Below are 20717 nucleotides of genomic sequence, written 5' to 3' on the forward strand. Positions count from 1 at the left end.
AAAAGATGTGGAAAGCGCCGTCAACGGAAATGTCATCCTTGATGACACGAAAATATGCGTGCAGCTCCGACAAACTGACCCATTCAAGATTCAATCACGGTTCTACAACAGGTTCGATTTGAGATTGACGCTGTAGTTCGTCAGTGAGGATGGTCTTGTCGATTGTCGAATGGAGATTACCTAGTAGCAAGTTATATCTTGGCCAAGGTGAAACGATTCCTGGTAGCTGAAAGCATATTTGTCTTATGAACTAAATTTTTGTCTGTTTGTATGTCTGCTTTCCCGAGAGAGAGAGAGAGAGAGAGAGAGATTAAAGTCACTGTAAAATTAGTTTATTTTTCCACCACCGCGCGAACGCGCAAATGTCTGCATGGCAGATAAATGGCAAAAAAACATGTTCATACCCCGTGTTTGCGTCTGGACCTATGTGATGTCGAGTTGCACGTTGTACCGCGCATTAAAGTTGATACAATCACGGTACGTCGATGGATACGGAACATCGCTGAGTATTTTAGTTCATCGCCATCAGCACGGGTCGTCACAAGTCAAGCTGACGTTTGCGCTGGTGTGCCAAATTAGATTCCTTCGTAAACTCCAACATGTGTTCGGAAAATTTCATCGAGTAAGATGGCATAAATATAACCTCAAGGGGACTGGCTCGAAATAATAATATTAACAATTCACCTCCAGCATCAGCTCGGTAAACTCATTACTGTCTATCTTGCTGAGACTTGTGAGCGCAGGCCTGCATGTATGGTTGATAATTTTCATGTATACACATAGGAGAAAAATGTCTAATTAAAACAAAACAGGATTGATCCGCTCGCGTGTACAGTTTGGAGGATTTGTACTAGAGTTTCTACTGCAGTTTGCGACTGCCACAGTTTTAGCACAATGCTATTTTTCCTTGCACACCAGTCCCACATTGTTTGCACAGAACCGGACCACTAGAATTACGAACACGATCAACATGTATCCAGCAAGATTTGTTCATACATTGCTCCCGCATTCCGTTCTGTTCCTCATGACAAACCACACATATTTTTCTCAGTCATATGCATAATATTATTACTTTTTAATTAGTCATTTAATATTGACCCGAGCGTTTGTTTCTCTCCAGCGTGGAGACCTTCGCACGCGCGTGTAAATATTCCCACCATCGCACAAGGCTACCATCCCTACCGCTTGTGTGATTGGCGGATCAGTTTGGCTGCCGCAGTGCGTCTGAATCTGAAGCACACATAATAAGTTCGATCCTTAATGGAAGCTGTAGTTTTTCCTTTTCTGTTAAAGTTTTATCTGATTGTGTGCTCCATGCATGAAACAAGACCGAACACTGTTCCACAGTAAACTGGTCCCAGTTTGGCTAAATCTATATTTTACTTCAAAAAGAGTTTTTAAATATTTTTGTATTGTTTCGCAGCAATTTATATTTCACTAAGCATTCAACTGGTATTAATGATTAATCTGTATTTACAATTTTCTAATATCTCATGCAAAGAGTTTGAGGAAATTATGATACGGTATTTTAATGTTCACATCTTGAAAAATAGAGACATCTTTAATGCATCGGTTATCTTTACGTCTGAAAAGTCTCAAGATTATCAAAAATGTCAAAAAGAAGATAATATGAAATCTAAATATGAGGAAAAATGAAAACAATTACGTAAAAAGCGGAACCACCTTGACATGGACATTGTTGTGAGGTTGGATATCTATCCTTTAAAGCATGTCGATTGTCAATAATTTGATAACATGCTAACAAACCAAGACCGAATTTCAATCAGTGAATTACATTAATGTTTCAATAAAAATACTTAGAGGCGAATCGACTTCATCATAGTTAATTATATTGTGCTTTTATTTCCTTATCTTGGACGTTGTATTGAAATTTAGCAATTGCAAACTTGCCTCTCGCCACAGTATAAGATCACTACTTGCACCAACTATAGCAGTGCGATAGATCGCAATCATAAAATCAGATTGCTCTTTAAAAATTTCACCCCCCCCCCCCATATCTCAGTCGTCCTACAGCTGATGCTAACCACATGACAGCGTGTATTAAGTGTTTTTGAAAAATATTAAAGTAGTCACTGAACTCAAATTTTAAATGTGACCTTATTCCCCCACCCAGAGAAACCCAGTTGTTGTTGTTGTTGTTGTAGGGTTTAATGCCATTTTTCAGCACACGATAGGCTGGCTATACATGGATGCCAGTATTAATGGTGGAGGAATAACCCGGGAAAACCCCAGAAAGAACTACCGACCCACGAGAAGCTGAATCCGAGACTCGAACTCACGCAGACAGAGGTGAGATGGCAATGATCCGTAATGGAGAACGCTTTAGACCACTCGGCCACTCGGGGCCTCAGAAACCCAGTTAATTCCAATATTGCGAATCGTTACAGTTTGATCAAGAAAACAACTACGTTTATTGAGTTTCTACAGGTCAGTTTGGAAGGCATATTATAGGACCAAAATGTCGTCGGAATGTACCACATAATTTCTCTATATCCAAGTTTTGGGATGAACAAATACGAAGAAAAAAATCTCACCCAAAACAAAACAAAACAAAGAAAAAATAAAAAATTGTTACCTTTAAGGTACAGCTATAAAACAATTTAAAACAAATTATGATGACAAAAGGATATTCAGAAATGTTATGATGCAACAATGTTAAACCCGTGTCATAAATATTTTCGAAATATACCATGGAAGAAACACACACACACACACACACACACACACACACACACACACGCATGTGCTTCTATGAAACGCATAAAACGGTCTGCAGTAGCTGTGGTAACACTCGTCGATCCAATTGGAGACACGATTCTTGACATTCGGCACGTGAAAGGTGTGTGTGATTTGGATTTTTAACGTAGCTTTAACAATTTTTCAGTCATATCGCTACGATGTCTGCAGTGTGGCAGTTTATAGTAGATGTCTAGCACTGGGGCATCATGCCGCAGACATGTAGCATCATGTCCCACCCAGTCACATTATCCTGACACCAGGCCGACCAGTCTTAACACTAACCTCTTAATGCTGAGCGCCAAGCGAGGCAGCTGTTGGTACCATTTTTGTAAGTCTTTGGTATGACTCGGCCGGGGATTGAACCCACGACCTCCCGCACCCGAGGCAGACGCTCTAACCACTAGGCCACCGGAGTGGTCGTGAAAGGAGAAAATAACTTATATGTTTAGTATAAAATCTAAAAGTCAATCAAAGCAAGACGCTAGTATATGTAAATTTATTCTTAATCCATATATCAAACAATGCACTATTCTCCGGTAATGTCCCTCCTCACTCCAAATTTATTTTCATTAAAAGGTTAGGGGAAGTTTCACAAGTGGCGCATTGTCGTTTCTTGGATTTTCAAGGTAAACTTCCATGGTTTTCTTTAAAATATCGAACACAACCGTGCATCCCGTCAAACTCGTATCTGGGCGTCGCGCACACCTATATATTGGATACACGCTATTCTGCGTATCTCCGAGCACAGCTTTGACATCCTTGAGGGTCCTAGGTGGCGGCATCTCTTCTGCACGTTTAGCACGTGCGCTTGAAGATGGTAAAATAGGGTTCTGCTCCACGTCCTTCAGATTAAAATATTCATTGAAGTGGTAATAATGACAAGGTTTGTCTGGATTTGCTTGTTCAGCAATAGTGGTGAGTTTCAGTGGACTCTCAAATTTGCCAGGTCCTACTTCCAAGGACCACATTTCCTTGTGATTTAATGACGCAATGTTTGCATGAAATCCATCAGCAGCCCCGTAGCCTTCATTGCGAGATATTCGGACCATTTCATCGACACTTGATGCAGACAAGAGAGCCCGTGTTATTAGACCCGTGGGCGCACCGCCCACACACGCTTTCATTGGTACAGTCGCATTTATTGCAAAAGCAAGACCGTGCTTGTTGAACCCGAATGCGTAGCCTGGCAATACCTCGGGACACGAAAGTGCTGTAAATTGTTCCTCCTCACATCTGACAGTTCCGGTTTGGGCTCCTGGGTCAATGATATGAGCGCTGATGATGTAAGAGTAAGGGTCTGCAAATGGTTCCCAGTCTTCATTGTGAGCCATGATTTTCACATCAGGAGTGTTGACATACACAGAGGAACAACCGCGGGCGTGCTGCTCAGGATTATGTTCTGCTTCCATTAAATCAAGAAAGTATGTTTCCTTCGCAATGTTCAACAAGAAAAGGTGTTCAAATGGCATTCCACTTCCGTCTGACATTCCTCGAATTTCTGTAACATACTGGGGGAAGCTGCTTTCGGAAGCCTTTAGATATTCGGCGAAGATTTCTCTCCCTTTGTGGGTATTATAAAAGGGGAGGAGACGTGACGGAATTAGGGAGGAGTTAAAATATTTGTGTATCCACTCTTTGAAAACTGTCCCAACATTGTGACCCACCTCATAATACGTCCCTCTGGTGAACAGCACGGGAAGTCTTTGTGCACTGTCCGTGTTTGCCATAATCTACTTTTAGGATCTTCTTGATGATATTGAACGTACTTTCTTTGGTACCGACGTTTTCAGCGAATCTCTGAAATAACCAGAATGAAAACAACGATTACATAGCTTGCTTCTTTGAAGCCTTTAGTAGTCTGTAATAGCTAGACATAAAACCATTTAAGAGTTTTTTTGGTATGAAGTGGAATCGCACTTGATTTTTGTCCTGTTGGATTTGCAATGATTTTTGTATTCTGGATGTTTTTGAAACAATTGTCCTTACAGACAGTCATGCTTCCACGACTAACATTCATTCTTTTGGGAAAGCTATGATTTGCAAATGTATATCTGAATGATTTAAAAAACGAATTGTTATATTGAATTTCTCCTCACCATTGCCAACCGTTATATTTATGATATATGATTATTACTTCTCTGATATTATGCCTTTTTTTTTTTTACTACGGCGATGGAATTTCAAAGGCCTGTTGTTCAAGTCTCTCAAGCTCGACCAATTTGAGTATGACAGAATGCTTGTCAATAGCTTCACGTGGGTCGGTGGTTCTTCTCAGGATTTTCCTTGGTTCTTCTTCCACCAAAGATACTGTCCGTCATATATAATCTGTTATGTGCTGAAAGATGGCGTTGAACCCACAAACAACAAAACACGAAAATTATCCCTAGCTGCACCACTTTTACGTTTTATTTATAACAGGTACGATGGTTAAGTTTTGAACGGTTCCTAAGACAATACAGATAGAAACGCAGTTTGGTCCACGGCCCTGAATTTTACCAATCAAGACATGCCATAAAATATTAATAGATAGATCAGAAAAATAAAGTGAAAGGAAACAAACCCAAACATGCTGAATCAGTAAGTAAATGTTCGAATCCTCGCTGTTGGGTCCTAACACAGCATCAAGTTTATTAAACACTTACTGGTTTAACAATATTTTGCACTTTGGGGGTACGGGAGGGGTGAAGCAAAAAGAAACATCAGGTGAGAAGATATTTCTTTAAAGCAAGATTATAAACTTAAGTTAGAATATTTCGACTTTAACCTGAGACAGATGAAAACAAGCACAAGGAGGACATAAGAAACGAAAAATCAAGAACGTACGCTACCCCCTCTTTCCAAGCAGGTATCTTGTATCATTTGTTTAGTAATTTACATGCGTATTAAGCAATATATTCCTTTGTAGAACGTATAATCAGCCTAAGATTTTCAGGAAATGCTGTTTTCTGTTTGACGTTTACGTAATTTCTCTAGTCCATTAAATATATTCTTGCTTAGGGTATTTTATGTATACTCGCCCTCTCTGATAAATATCTTTCCCGTGTGTTTGAATCCCACTCAACGTTTTCCTGCCGATTATATAAATAGTGAAGCTAGTAATTTGTCAGCTTCAGTGTCAATACTTCCTATTTTTATCAGCAAGCTCTTTCGTGCCATCACGATGTCATTTACTGGTTGTTAGCTATAGTGCAAGTTTAACAATTCTTCTTTAGTTATAGTGTATAGATGACACTTTGTACAACAAATATTATACATATAGCAAAATTATCTACCATAAAGTACTGACAATTTTATTTGGAGGTACGATTTTTTCCGAGCTCAGATAATTTGCTTTTATCAATATAATTACTTTTTTCTTTAAATAATGTAATAAATAGAGTGTGGTGTTATTTTGCTATAAATTAGAGCAAATATTATAATAACTAGAGTTTGAGACAACTATAGCTTATCACGTCTCCGAACCTATGGATCCCCGTCGAGTTCCCAATAATTTTCCCCAACTTGGGATTTGTTACACACGCGTGTATTCACGTGGAAGTTTCGCTTGTTACGCTCGCGTCAGGGTTAATGGGTTGGGGAGCCGTGGTAGGTAAATGTGGTCTAATGCACGCCCATTATCACACTACGCACTGAGATATATTAGGCTCCAGCGTTAGGTTTACTCGAGTTTTACTGCCTATAGATCCGTTACCTGTTTTGGGTCACCATTATTCAATAATTTTGCTCAGAGAAGTAGGTGGTTTTCCATCTCGAGCAGCACCGTCTCGAGCGCTCCCATTGTAAAGGTTTTATTTTGAGGGGGCCACTGATTACAGTTTACTAACTGGACTTAAACTACTTTGTGCCTCAGCGAGAAAAGTTGAATAGACACGTATTTTCGAGTGAAACCATACTAAAATTATTTTACCAGATCCGTCTACAAGACCAGTTACTATCGATATAGTTCCGCGAACAAATCCGATTGTCGTGTCAATAATAGTGCATGCAACAATGGTCTCGATTCCCTAACACCCTAACCAATATGATTCTATGACAACACACACAGCTTTTGCATTTTATGAGTAAACTGGTTCTCTTGGCGATTTCATTTTGCAGTTGTTGTTCCGCTTTGATCATGTTCTCACGTCGAGACCTTTGAGGGTCCGTTACAGCTCCTCGATTAATATTACAATTATGATCGCATAGTATAAATTGTTCAACAAGATGACCTTCTCCATGTGCAACACGCACACGCACTTATAAAAAAATTTACTAGTTTTGACTGTTACAACTGTCTGGCAATCATAAAAATATCTTCCTGGGGAATATTTAAGTGTCTGGCAATCGTGAGTTCTGAGGGCCCTAAACTGTGTTCACATAGAACCAAACTGATTACACTATTCGAAACGATCGTTCTCGTCTTCGCACAAGAACTGTTTCCCAAACAAGTGCGCCATTGTTGAATAATAGCCGAGATTTGACTTTTCTGATTTTAGCCAATGTTGCTTTTATATAATAGAAGGAAAATATAACAAGCTTGGATTTGTCGGTGAAAATCTACTTTATCTTTGCGAAAAATGACTTAATGACATTTTCACAGATGATGGCGTAGTCTGCAACCGGGTGTTTTTTTGCCTGCTAACGCAATGATTCCAAGCTGGTTGTCCCAACTGATGATTTTTTTTTAACCATTCTTTTACATTTGAGCGTACATGAGGGTCTGGTAACGCCATTTTCACATATATTCATTGACAAATAGAACAAAATCGCCATCGAAGTTGGCAACAACAAGATGTCCACATACTGAACCGCCCATCCGAGTTTGTGACAACAGCGTTGAATATGAAAATAATTAACAACTACACGTGGCCATGCAAGCCCGACAAGTCAAGTTACAAACGATGTCGAGATGTTACTAAGTATGCAACGCAATGAGTTCTATATCCTATTGTCAAATCCAGATTAAGGATACCAGTTTCCACGTGCGGAGGATCATCGATGCGAGTTCATCCCGCATAAAGACACATCTGGAATGTTTGACTGACTGTAATATCTTACTCAAGATAAGTCAACGGACGCACTTCTGTGTCTGTCAACGGCGAGGCCACAACTGAAGACCACTTCCACTGGGAAAACTTTGGCTCCGACGACTGGAGTATCGAAGGCCTTTTTCCTTTTTTATTTGTCTGCGATGCGCTATGCGTCCACCAACCGCCGTTTTCAGAGTCATCCGGATGCAGTTCAGAGAGCCCTCAACTAGGCCTTTGTTACCGCAAGAGTCGCTGCTGAAAAACAGCTCTGGTGGTAATATTACACCCCTCTTTTGCACAGGCGCAAAAATGACCTTCATTCGACCACTTGAACACTCCAACTACAGAACCTTCTTGGAGAGGTTCACAGCAAGTCATTGGTAATTGATAGCAGGCGCTTGTTCACGTGTCTCAAAGTATATGTCGACCACGGAATGTTTAAACAGCTTCAAGAGTCCGAATGAGAAGGAATAAATGGGATACAAAAAAGTGAAGCAACGCTGTTAAATCAGTGAAGGAACCGCTCCGGTGGCCTAGTGGTTAGAGCGTCCGCCTCGGATGCGGAATGTCGTGGGTTCAATCCCCGGCCGAGTCATACCAAAGACTTACAAAAATATTACTAACAGCTGCCTCGCTTGGCGCTCAGCATTAAAAGGCTAGTGTTAGGACTGGTTAGCCTTGTGTCAGGATAATGTGACTGGGTGGGACATCATGTTACATGTCTGTGGCATGATACCCCAGTGCTTGACATCACTATAAGCTAACACACTGCATACATCGTAGCGATATGACCGAAAAATTGTTAAAGCTACGTTAAAAAATCCAAAATCCAAATCCAAATCAGTGAAGGCGATATCACAGGCATCCACAAAACACATTTTGACAACCCAACTTTGCCATTATAATCAGCGCATGCGCGACGCTAAGTCGCACCGTTGGCGTTGTCCTATCCGTGTAACATGAATGTGTTTGACTCCAAAAATAACCATGCGAACACTTCTGCGAAATCCAAATATATGCTGGAGAGGACCCACATTTGAAAACACCAAGGAATCTCCATAAAGTTGTTTTTTAACGCTGCGCGAATCCACCATTGAAATTCGTGCTTTTTAACAGGGTGGTGTGCGCGGCAAGGTGCGGAACAGAATAATTCTGATGCACAAGAACTGTATTCTACACGACCTGCAAGCTCGGATGTGTCCTTGACAAAGATAGATCGGCCCGATGATTTCGCATAAGAGTCGTGTCTGGCGAGTCCGAGAATCGTCGTGGCGATGTAATCATAGTCCAAAAATGCTTCATTTTTTCAATCAATGAGATATTGTGCGCTATTGTACAACGCCGTTGCTAACAAATCCAATCCGGACATAGGCAGTATAATTGATGCCGTTGACAGCCCTTACAAGTTTCTCTCGATTTCCATGAAGGCCTCACACAGAAGAAAAAGCCTGGATGTGTTCTGCACTTGTAATTGCATTCATTGTACTTGATAGGCTCCCAAGGTGGGTGCAGATAATACTGAAAATCCCATACGCTTCAAACTGTCATCATAAGTGTGTTCATATCCAATGAGGGATAGGGTGCATCTTTGAATTTTGTCATAATGTAACTTTATACGTTATCGATTTCGTCTAATGCCTTTGTATAAATATTTGCTATGCAAACGCGCTTCCCACTGCCAGATCTGCAATCATCGAATCGGTATTGATTTGACACAGACGTTGTTGAGCGGTTTCACTGTCTATCTTACTAACCTGGGCTGGCACTCTTGCTGTATATGGAAGCATAGCCGCTTTTTTTGTCAAGTCATTAATTGTCGTTGATCTCAAAATGACTGGACCGCCTCAGCAGATTTTTTAACCGATCTACAGCAGCGCTTTTGATAATACGACGACTTGCATTGCAACTTATGTAGTGATTAGTGTACCGTGAGAGGTCAGAGTCGCGAGAACCTTTACAGCTGCTGTAAACAACATCCGGAAGACATCACCAAGATAGTTTCCTTAGTATCTTGAGAGATTTAATCGAGGTGGTAGAGATGAGTATCGAAAAGTGTATGTGTCTGAAAATATTATGGTCTTTTCCAGTCACTAACGTCATCCTCCGTTGGATTTCATCCTTGATCATTTTAAGTTGGTACGCGCCTGTTGGAAGCCTAACAACGTTCCAGGTTTCTTCTCGACCACCCCTGCCGAAAACTAGTTATTTGCGGGGAGGCCCCCGAACGGCTGAGATCGGATATTCGTCTAGCTGTGATAAACACGCAATGACCCTAGTGCAATCTGCAGTGTGCGGAATTGCTCCGCGATAATTAGCGTTGGATAAAACACGAGAAATTCCGGTTGCGTTGACGCTCGTGGTCAAATTGGCTGTTTATATATATATATATATATATATATATATATATATATATATATATATATATATATATATATATGTATATGTGTGTGTGTGTGTGTGTGTGTGTGTGTGTAAACGAAACGTTTCCCGGTGCATGATACAGTCCTTGAACAACTACTACCAAATTGAAGTACCTCACTGATGACTTCTTGCATGTTATTACAGGTGCGAGATGACCCCATGAGCGTTTCCAGACGATCCACTAGTTCGTAGACCTATTGCAGGTCACACACACGGGAAGTGGTCCATCAATACCTATTCCTTCAAGCAGTTATTTTTTCGCGTATTTTTCAGCATTTACTCTCTGACCGTTTTCCTGTTTTGCGTTTGGATTTTGGTTTGGGCGTTGGTTCAGGATCGTATGATAATCTGGGTTCGTAAGATGGCCTGGTCTAGTTCGTATGATGGTTCAGATTCGTATGATGGCCCAGATTGGGATTTGTATGATGGTCTGGGTTCAGGGTTTGGTCCAGTTTTAGGAGAACGTGCTTGCCCCTTGGGATTTGTAATCTTTCTTTGTTCCATGACGTCTTCTAGAATAACTGGTCACAGTTCCCTGTCTTCTTCAACGCTTTTCTTTAAAGACACTTAAATATTTTTGCTAAAACATTACACGCATTACCGCTTGTTTGTTTTATTCCAATATACTCTCTAAATATCCAGCTAGACTATACTTTGTTCATCTCAGCATCAGTTGTCTTCGATTCTAGTATCAACAAGAGTTTATACCACTTAGGGAGGGAGTATTTAAAAGCGAAAAATACAAGATTTTCGAAACTCCACTGACAACTTCTTTCTTTAAATAACCAAGGCGGTGTTTTTCTGACCTACACTTGGTTGGTACTTGTGAAATATTCACAAGTGCATTCCTAACGTCTTTCTCAAGTACATGGATACCTTTTGCGGCCACAACAACGCTCTATACGATTTCCTCGATACCTTTCTGGATTCTCGCAATCGCTTCGGGCATCCGTCCACTATTCTGCATGGATGTTCCATTGAATTCCTTCATATCTTGGACGTATTCCGCAGTGGTGCAAAGGTTTGTCGAAATCCCGCAGTGAGGTATTTGAGTATGATGTCGATCAAAGAAATGTACATTCAAAAAACAAAAGTCGGCTGTGAAATCGCTGCTGCGTTAATAAAGATCCATGGGATACCGTGGAATAAATATCCTGGCAAAAAGTATATTTGGTTCCCTCCTGGCTCCAGACACAATTATTGACATCCTGGGACAAGCTAGACATACGACAAGACTATAATAACCAGGTGCGGAATCTGTAAACTGCTTCGATGTTGCATGTTGCCGACATGATCTTACGTAAAAAACGTCAAGTGATATACGTCAACGCACCGACCCGGATCTCAAGGTATATTTGACTTCGATATCACATTTAAGATACGGCCGAGCACCACTGACTACACGTAACACGAGCAAATGTGATTTTCAATATTCATAATGACATGTGTTATATATATATATATATATATATATATATATATATATATATATATATATATATATATATATATATATATATATATATATATATATATTACGGCTATATAGTTTTACAAGATGTAATAACGGAAAGAGAGAGAGAGAGAGAGAGAGAGAGTGAAGCAACAATCTTTGCAAAAGTCAACAAATAAAATTTATTATCCTATAGTACAAACTGAAAATGTATATAAAAAAGAACTTACAGAATTGCGAACTAAATTCCAAATAATCCTAACATTACATAGATAAGTCCTAATATATAAAACTCTAGTGGAAATCCAAATTACATCTAACGGTGTTGATTTGTCTGTATTGGCCCAGGTAGTGGTCATGTGACAACAGTCTTTTGTTGGATCACAATACAATCCAAGAATACATCCTTATTTGAAATTTCACTATAAATTCAAGTCTCTATTTCCAAGAATGCTATTTTTGTAGAGCATTATGCATTTCCTAAGAAGAATCACTTGAATTAAATAATTTGAATAAATAAATTTTCAGCGAGACTGAAGTTCCAGACACAATAATAATACAACTGATTCTGCTAAGATATTACATCACAAATAAATAATTTATAGAAAACCAAGATTATATAGGCTTCTACATGACCTCATGTCACAATTGGCATTTTCTGGAAGAAAAAAAAACAAGAACAAACTATTACCTAATGGAAAATAACATTCTAGGAGATCTTAATATTTACTAGATAAAATAATGATAAGAAAAAACATGGTAAAAGAATGCTCTTGACGAGGCAAAACTAATAATCCTAATAGTTATACCATTCACATAGAGAGAATAGTTTAGCTATATACTAGCTGTTCACCAAATTTAAAAAAGTCAATGATTCATGTAAAGTAGAAAAATTAAATTGATTTTGAACAAAGTCAAGTCTAACATTCAATGTTACATATGAATAGCATATAACGAAAAAATGTTTTGTTTCAAAAATTCCTATAAACAAACAATGCAAATCAAATATACATCTCTCTCTCTCTCTCTCTCTCTCTCTCTCTCTCTCTCTATATATATATATATATATATATATATATATGAATGAGAGGATTGTATTCTTTAATCTGCTTTCGCCGGTCTTTGTGCGTTTGTGTCCAGGAATATCGAATATCTCCGAATTTTTGTATATCTCTGCTGTAGTTTTTGGTCGGTTAGACATGGAATTGTTTTCAGAGATTTTCCCTCATTGGCTGTGTTTGGTTTCAGCGGCGTTGTTTATCAGTTAGTATGCTTCACGGATGTTAGCTATGGATGCCAGTATTATATTATACGACCAAAGCATTTATCTTATGGATTTACCCCTGGTGGTGATCTTCATTGCCTTCACTGCCTTCACTAGACCTTTCCATAATGTTTTCGCTGCCTTCGATGAATGCAACAATATCTTCGCTGGGCGACTCACTGAACGTCGGCGACTTTAATGTTCTTGCAAGACAGCATTAAATGATTTTAAACGCATTTTGTTATTTTCTTCGCCAAGGTTTCGTCATGCCTGTTCCAACGTGATCGCTAACCCAGTTGATATTTAAAGTGTTCCATACAGATGTTTTAAAATTATGCATCGTTTGGACCTTTTTGATTAATCGATGTGACGCATTCAGGCTATATAGAGGCTTAATCTTTTCTGTGACACATTGATCTGGTAATTTAATTCGTCTATTAGATACAAAGGCGAATTATTTTCATAATTCTGTAAGCGTGAAACTGTGTCGCGTCTGATGGCATTACATAATAGTCCATTGCAATTCTTTGAAGGTGAATAACTTGTGTGTTGTTAACCTAATCTGTATTAGTGAATAGTGCCATAATAGGCGTCTATGGGATGAAACGTAACTATTACTGCTCCTGTTATTTTAATTTGAATGAACACATTGGGCATAAAAATAATGTGTTGGGCTTTGCATATAGACAAGAAATCCCACTCGCGTGGTTACGCTAATTGTCTCCCCACACCGCGCCGAATCTGGTTTGATTGTTTGAGCATGAACAGAGTTTGACAAATATGCATAGGTTTAGGCTAATAAATGGTATGGCGCACTAGTTTAATTTGAAATGTTAAATACGTTTTGGGCGAGGTCTGTGCCCACGCTCATGAAATAAAGCAAGAATGATTGACTCATTAATTATAATGCCATAAATCCCATTAACTCCCTCCCCGTACTGTAGCGCCATCCCCCCGTCGTGCAATTTGAACGTTACTACTGGTGCAGAACTATTAACTACTGCATAAAAACACTTTGATTGCTGGCAAACATTCCCTACAACAGGACAGAAATGTACCCTCATAGACGGCGGCCATTTTTATTATTATTACTGTTCCGAGGAATTACTACAAACGTAATTTTCGGACTTCAGACAATAAGGTTATCCAAAACGTTTATACTGAAACAACAAATACAAATGAAAGTTTAATACCACCATAAATGGATCGATCAACTGATATAATTGTGGTACTTCAAAGTAACAAAGTAGAATTATATGAAATTCTTTGAACAAGATAAAGGATAGGACAAAACTACATTCTCATCAACTCTTTTCATAGAGGTGACATAGATACTCAGTGAGTTCAATATAAAACCTAAAGCTTCGGTATATATAATTTGTTTACATGTTTGGATGGGTTTACTGTGTGGTCAAGGACAGCGGTGATAAAAATAAATATTCAAGATAACATAAATGCTGATTTGCCTATATCGAACATTAGAAAAAGGTTGTACTGTAATTTGCCCAAAAAGCTGTTGATATCTAGACCGTATAAAGTGATTACAACATTGATATAAGTAACATCAATCCAGATCGAAATGTGATGAAACATGTTGAGTATGAAGATTGATAACATTACGTATTTGATGTGCATAAATAAATAATTCTATATTCATCTAAATATAACATGAATTCCCATAAACCGTAACAGGTTCACATAAAACGATTAATCAGAATCAGAGACAGAATTGTGGCAAGCAAAGTTATAGTCAAAACAGCATATGATTACTTGGTGTATAAAGTGGCTGTTTTCAGTCAATCACTGAAATGGCAAAATTTGACAGATCTGAATCATTTATATTCTTGAAAGGCCTGGAAAAAATAAGTTGTTGAAAATAAAAATGTCCGTTGTGCATGGATTTTCTACTGGCTTATTCATCAATCCCCCCCCCAAAAAAAACCAAAAACAATGTCAAGTGTAAAGCCCATGTTTTTATACTGTTTTAAACTGCTAAACATAATTGTCCGTTGGTTACCGGCTCTCTGCCTATACGGTACGCATGGGGCGCAACGGGACAAGCCTAGTTGCAAAATGGCAACGTCGCTGCACCCTTGATGTAAGGTTTACATGGAACAACCACCTGTTTGTTGTATCTCAAAAACCAGTGGAGTCTGACACGATGGCACATTGTGATGAAATAAATAAGCAATCGTGAGTATTATGAAGTGTTTATGGGAGGTGATACGGTTTACTTTCTGAAATAGGCTGCGCACTTTTAGCTAGTAGTTGCTTTGGCTACACCTTTGACCAAAGATAAGTGTAACAAATCCACTAGCGCCAAGACAAGTAAAAATGTTTTCCACATTTAATGACACAATTTGCCAGCAATATTGAATAACCAACTCATGGCTCTCAAATTATTTCATGCACTGATCCTGATTTTGTTGTTCTTGATTGTGTTGTTCTTGTTGTTGCTGCTGTTGTTTGCGTAACTCGCACAAACAATTGGCCACCTTTTCCATGCTTGTTTTATGACGACAGACAATAATTGATCTGGAATAGATGTACTTGAGGAACTGAATTAGGTGGTTGAGTATGAATAGTAGGTGGAGATTGAGCTGGAGGAGATGAAAGTGGAGGTCGCTGAATGAGTTGGATAAAGAGTATTAACAACTTTGCAATTCATAGTACAGTTCATGATATTGCCAACGCATTTGCCGTGGCTATACGAGTTATTTTTACAGTTATGTCAGTCTTTCAACCGATGGTATTTGTTTCCTAACCTGTCAGCTGATATTTCCATTGGTTTGTCTGAAACACTCTGTTGTAAATATCTAATTAAACCTTTATTGTTCTAACCCTTTGCAACGGTTCCTGAAATGCAAACCCTTTGCCTTGGTCTTTTTCCTTGCTGATACTCATTTCAAGCTCTTCCATATGTTATTCTCAAACATTTCAACATCAAGTTCCTTGGAGTCTATTTTTGATTTGACAACATTCTGCATCGTTTTATAGGCTATTAATTCCCGTTCCTCTTGAACATTAAATATGTTCTTTTTCATTTCCTGGAGCAAAACCGGCCTTTGTTTCCCTGGAGTGTGCACCAAATGGTACATTTGTGTTCATGGTTCGCATCTTAACGAATTATCACATGTATTGATTGCACAATGTTAAATGACGGTTCACTAGGATATTCTGTTTCATCATAAACTGACTGGGTAGCTTCCATTTCTTCTCACGCTCTCTCCAACCTAACATGGCAAACAAAATCACCCCTATTTTATCAGATATGGCTATAACAGGCAGCACGTATATTATCTCCCTTTCCATGAACGTTTAACCAGTCTACCATCAATCTTTTTAACAGTGTTAAACCTTCAGTTTTTAAGTCTTTATATATTAGTGCATACTGATGGTCATTTATCCAAAATTAGTCCGTTATTTGTACTCGTCTATCTGAGTCACACGCTTACCAAACTACCAGCTAAGTTGGACAAAGTTGTTCTAAAACCACTAGACAGACTTTCATTATCATCGACATCCTTTTGTTCGGTATTTACTACATCATCATCTTCATAAGCAGGATTTTGATATGCCTTCAATCTCCTAAACCCCCAGTGTTATATATATATATATATATATATATATATATATATATATATATATATATATATATATATATATATATATATATATATATATATATATATGTATGTGTGTGTGCTGGAAAGGTACACAAGTTCACAGTTGACAAAAGAATGGGGATTGTCTGAAGGTTATAACAGATCCATTTATCCGCGATTAGTATCTGGGAAGGTACCTGAAATGGAAGAGTTCAAACAGGAAATGAACATAAATCTGCAAATTAAACGTACACAGAGATAACCGGTAAATAGCTCAACTGAAAAAGTGCTTGAAAATATGGACTGTAAAGCAAAATAAATCAATGGGGTAAAATAGGTTGAAAAATGACTGAATTGCCATTAGTACTGGTTGCTTTGTTGTCGATGCATGTATGGTGTTTATCACATTAGATACAACCAGTTGAATACTGGCATTTATTTGCTCAAATATAATGTTAGCGATTTTAAATTATTACAAGTTTTCTGGTGATTTTTTTATTTTGTCTTCAGACAGTTTTTGTCCAATGGAAACATCTTCTCCCTTCATTACGAGACAATAAGAATGGCATGCTCAGTAGATTTGTCATCTTCATTATCACCTGGCTTTGTGAAGTATAGCCGCCTTTTTCAGTATTCTTAAAGTTGTATCCGGTCTGTTGTTGTCACATAATGCTTTCAGAATCCTACTTCATTTTATGCTGATTTATCTGACATTTTCTTCATTGCAGTATATTTGCTTCAAATATATTTTGCATTATGATTTTATTTGGTATCTGTTATAGTCCTCCTTGTCGTCTCCTTTTTTTGTCATATGCTCTGTCACAATGTTTGCAATAGCTCTGTTGCCAAAGTCGGAAATGTTTTTCATTTTGCTACGCTTTCGACATGTCTTGGAATCCATCTTGTATTTACCACAACTAAATTTCAAATTAGCTTTAATATACATTTTTACATAGTAAGGGAAAGAACAACATGAAGCAAGGTTGAAACAGTGCCCGGCAAAATAACTTCACAAAGGCCAAACGCTCCACGTACAACTAGTTTAACGTAGTAGGCAACATGGTAAGCAATCAGTGATTTAAAAAAAAAAACTAAAACTGACGAAGGATCAAGGTACTGGAACAGTAAATCAGATCACACTACATAACAGAAATCAAACGATTTTAATAAAACACAATATATTCTACGTGATATATGGATGTGCAGCTGCTGAAGGAATCTTGTTGATTTGGACAAATTGTAAAGTTCCTTTTCAACACGCAGTGGTAATATATGTTTACGATAACAATGAGCAGTAATCAGTGTAAAACAACAATATAAAATTATGCACTTTTGTACAACATCGGATCAGCGACGTGCAGGGCACATATTTGTCATCCTGGTCATTTTCCAGTCCAATGTCAGAATGCTTTATTTTGACATTAAGTCTGTCTACAGTGGGTTACCGTGAACGCTTGATAAATAGTAACATGTCCAGCAAAATAAAATCAACAGAACTTACCACACAGAGGATAAATCAGTTCTTACAGCTGCCTACGTCATACGTTCAAAGAAGCTGTTTAAAATATCGATAGGCATACCATTGGACTTGCAGGTTTTACTTTTCATTAAACCTGTTCCAAATAAATATCATCTTTAAAAGGAGATGAGTGAAACAGTAATATAACACCTTGGATACGTTACTAAGATTAAAAAATGATTTTGTCAAGGACTGTGAACACTGCAGAGGCATGAAAAAGAAATACAAAATGCAATCCAAAGAAATGACAGACGCAGGATTGGCAACAGTTTTAGCTGGTATATGTATTGAAAGGTGACCTGTAATAAGATGACTAGCGATGAAGAGTTGAATGTTATTGTTAAATAGTACAACATGTGTAAAGACATAAAAAAAACTCAGTCATAAAGCAAGAGGGAATACATGGAAAAAAAATCTTATTAAAACGGTCAGCCCAAATCTGCACTACTAGGTAACACGATTAACAGAGACTTAAACCTCATTAATAAGCATACAAACAATCTGGCACATCCGGTAGATAATTTGGATGGGCAAATACTGCTTGTTTACATATAAGTTCATACTCGGGTATTAAAACCTTTGGATGATAACAATTAGAAAGATATCAATACGTAATGGGAACAGGTTGACCCTAGGTTAACAGTCAGAGAGTAATACAATCTGACTGACAAGAAAATCAAAGCGATTGTGTAAATTCATGACTTGATTAAACACTTTTTATTCACCACCCTACACTCAGTCGGGGAAAAGCACAAGACTAGATCAAACACAGATTCAATATTTTATCTGCTACCGTATAAACCCTAAGATTATTAGGGGTAAAACAGATAACATTAGGCAATATTTCCAACCAAGCGAGCAGAGCATGAATATAATACATTACTAAAGGGTTGTGAAAAGCGTTTAAGCCTAAAGTTACACCTCGTACACGAGATACAGTTTATGGGTTTAAATAAAATCCCTCACGTTTCGATGAATAAGACGATTTATAATATTAGGGCAGTGCTGTCCAACCCGCGGCCCGTGGGCCGATTTTAAATGGCCCGCCAGAGCTCGAGCAGCTAAATAGTCGTAGCTTTTCAGTTCTCTGCTGCGGCCATCGGATTCAAGAAAACATTTTTCAGTGGCCCTTGTTGTCAAAAAGGTGTGGTAGCACTGCATTAGAGCATTAAAATAAAGTAAGTCTTGGTCAGGCCCAAATTCAATGTTCCAAAATATATTTTGAAGATCTTTTTTTCCAGTAAAACTATTATCTTAATTAGGTTAGAGGTGAAAAATGGAAACACCAACGTGCTCGTTACACATTAAAAGGTCAAAATTAACCCGTAGATTAATTTTTAAGCGTTATAAAACACGTACATATTTTCTAGATGAGAACAATATTTTTGTTAAAATTGGAGTTGCAATAAAACGAACTCGAACCTTACCACAAGGTAAAATTTAAACTGGCATCAGTTTCAAAATTTGTTGCTCACAAATAAAAGAGAATAAAAAGCAACAGTAAAAACAATGATTGGGGCAATAGCGCTCGCTCTAGCATTTACTGGAAGCGACTTAAGCTATTCAAGTATTTGATGATAATAGATCTGTTGAAGAAAGGATTAGGCATTATAGAATTCTAAAGTACCTGAGAAAAACTGGAGACTTTAAGGCCATGACGCGAGACTTCTTAAATGAGACATTGCGAGATTAAGGCATGACCAATGTGTACTTTAACAACCTCAACGATGCTTGTATCTCTGTATGTGTCAACTCGTCATGACGGCAGGCAATGCTTAAACGAAAAGACAAAACTTAAAGAAACCAAAACAACATAAACTTCTGATGAACAAGTCAAATACTAATAGATTTTCATCGCACTTATGATCGATATTTTCATGTGTATGATGTGTACCTAAATAAGCGAAATATCGTGCCCAAAGTACATCCATTACGGAGTCTTTTTAACATACAAACTGTCAAGGTAGATAACAACCAGAAGAAAAAATCTCATGGAGTTAAATACTTCAATCCAACAAATCAAAATGTCACGCACACTCGCTGGAGCAATGAACAAATCAAGCTTTAACAGTGAGGTGGTAAACAATTTGGGTAGAATGCCCGTGAAAGACATAACTGTTGCATACGGAAGCGATTTTATTTTTGATTTAAATCACTACACCATAGTGGATGGAAAATGTTTTGGATACCTTCCAAATTTAAAACACTCACCGATAACTGTCCACTGTATTCATATGCACTTCCTTAGGATTTCAGATATAATATTACGCTCCACCAAACTGGCGACGAAGGGATGTGAACTTGAAAAGATTTGTTCACAGCACAAGACTATGATATCTAAATCAACTGCTCAAACAATGAATGAAGGATGTAGAAAAAGGAATTAATTTCTACTATGCCTACGTCGTTACGAGAGAAAGAATCACATATATATAATCTAATACATCTTTAGATAACATCACTCTTGATTCACCAAGGATGAACTTATGAAATAACTTCAGGCAAAAGTTTAGGTTAGGGAAACCACTAATATCTGATGAGCAGCAAAAGAGACTAATATTATTAATTGTTAACAATAATTACACTGAAAATCATTGCATCTACGTTGATTTTTGGAGTATTCACTAAGAGATTACAGTGGACATACATTTGCTAATGTACAATAAGATATTTTTTTCAAATCAAT

The 20717-nt window shown here is 37.9% G+C and overlaps 1 protein-coding gene across 5 annotated transcripts in view; it reads right to left on the bottom strand.

Moving 5' to 3' along the window:
• Positions 1-3241: 3241 nt before the first annotated feature.
• Positions 3242-20717, bottom strand: part of LOC149789881 (beta-alanyl-dopamine/carcinine hydrolase-like) — a 31850-nt gene continuing 14374 nt past the window's right edge. For 2 of the 5 annotated variants that reach the window (XM_089971934.1, XM_089971936.1), the window contains one exon: positions 3242-4557. In XM_089971934.1, coding sequence (XP_089828060.1) covers positions 3330-4487 — 1158 coding nt within the window. In that variant the 5' untranslated portion in view covers positions 4488-4557 and the 3' untranslated portion in view covers positions 3242-3329. Of the gene's footprint in view, positions 4558-16596; positions 16710-19658; positions 19806-20717 lie in introns of those variants that run through there. The other 3 variants (XM_089971935.1, XR_016423749.1, XR_016423750.1) reach the window with 3 other exon arrangements.

The sequence above is a fragment of the Sinohyriopsis cumingii genome, chromosome 10 (genome assembly GCF_028554795.1).
Source record: "Sinohyriopsis cumingii isolate HCF-2022 chromosome 10, ASM2855479v2, whole genome shotgun sequence".
Lineage (NCBI taxonomy): Eukaryota > Metazoa > Mollusca > Bivalvia > Unionida > Unionidae > Sinohyriopsis > Sinohyriopsis cumingii.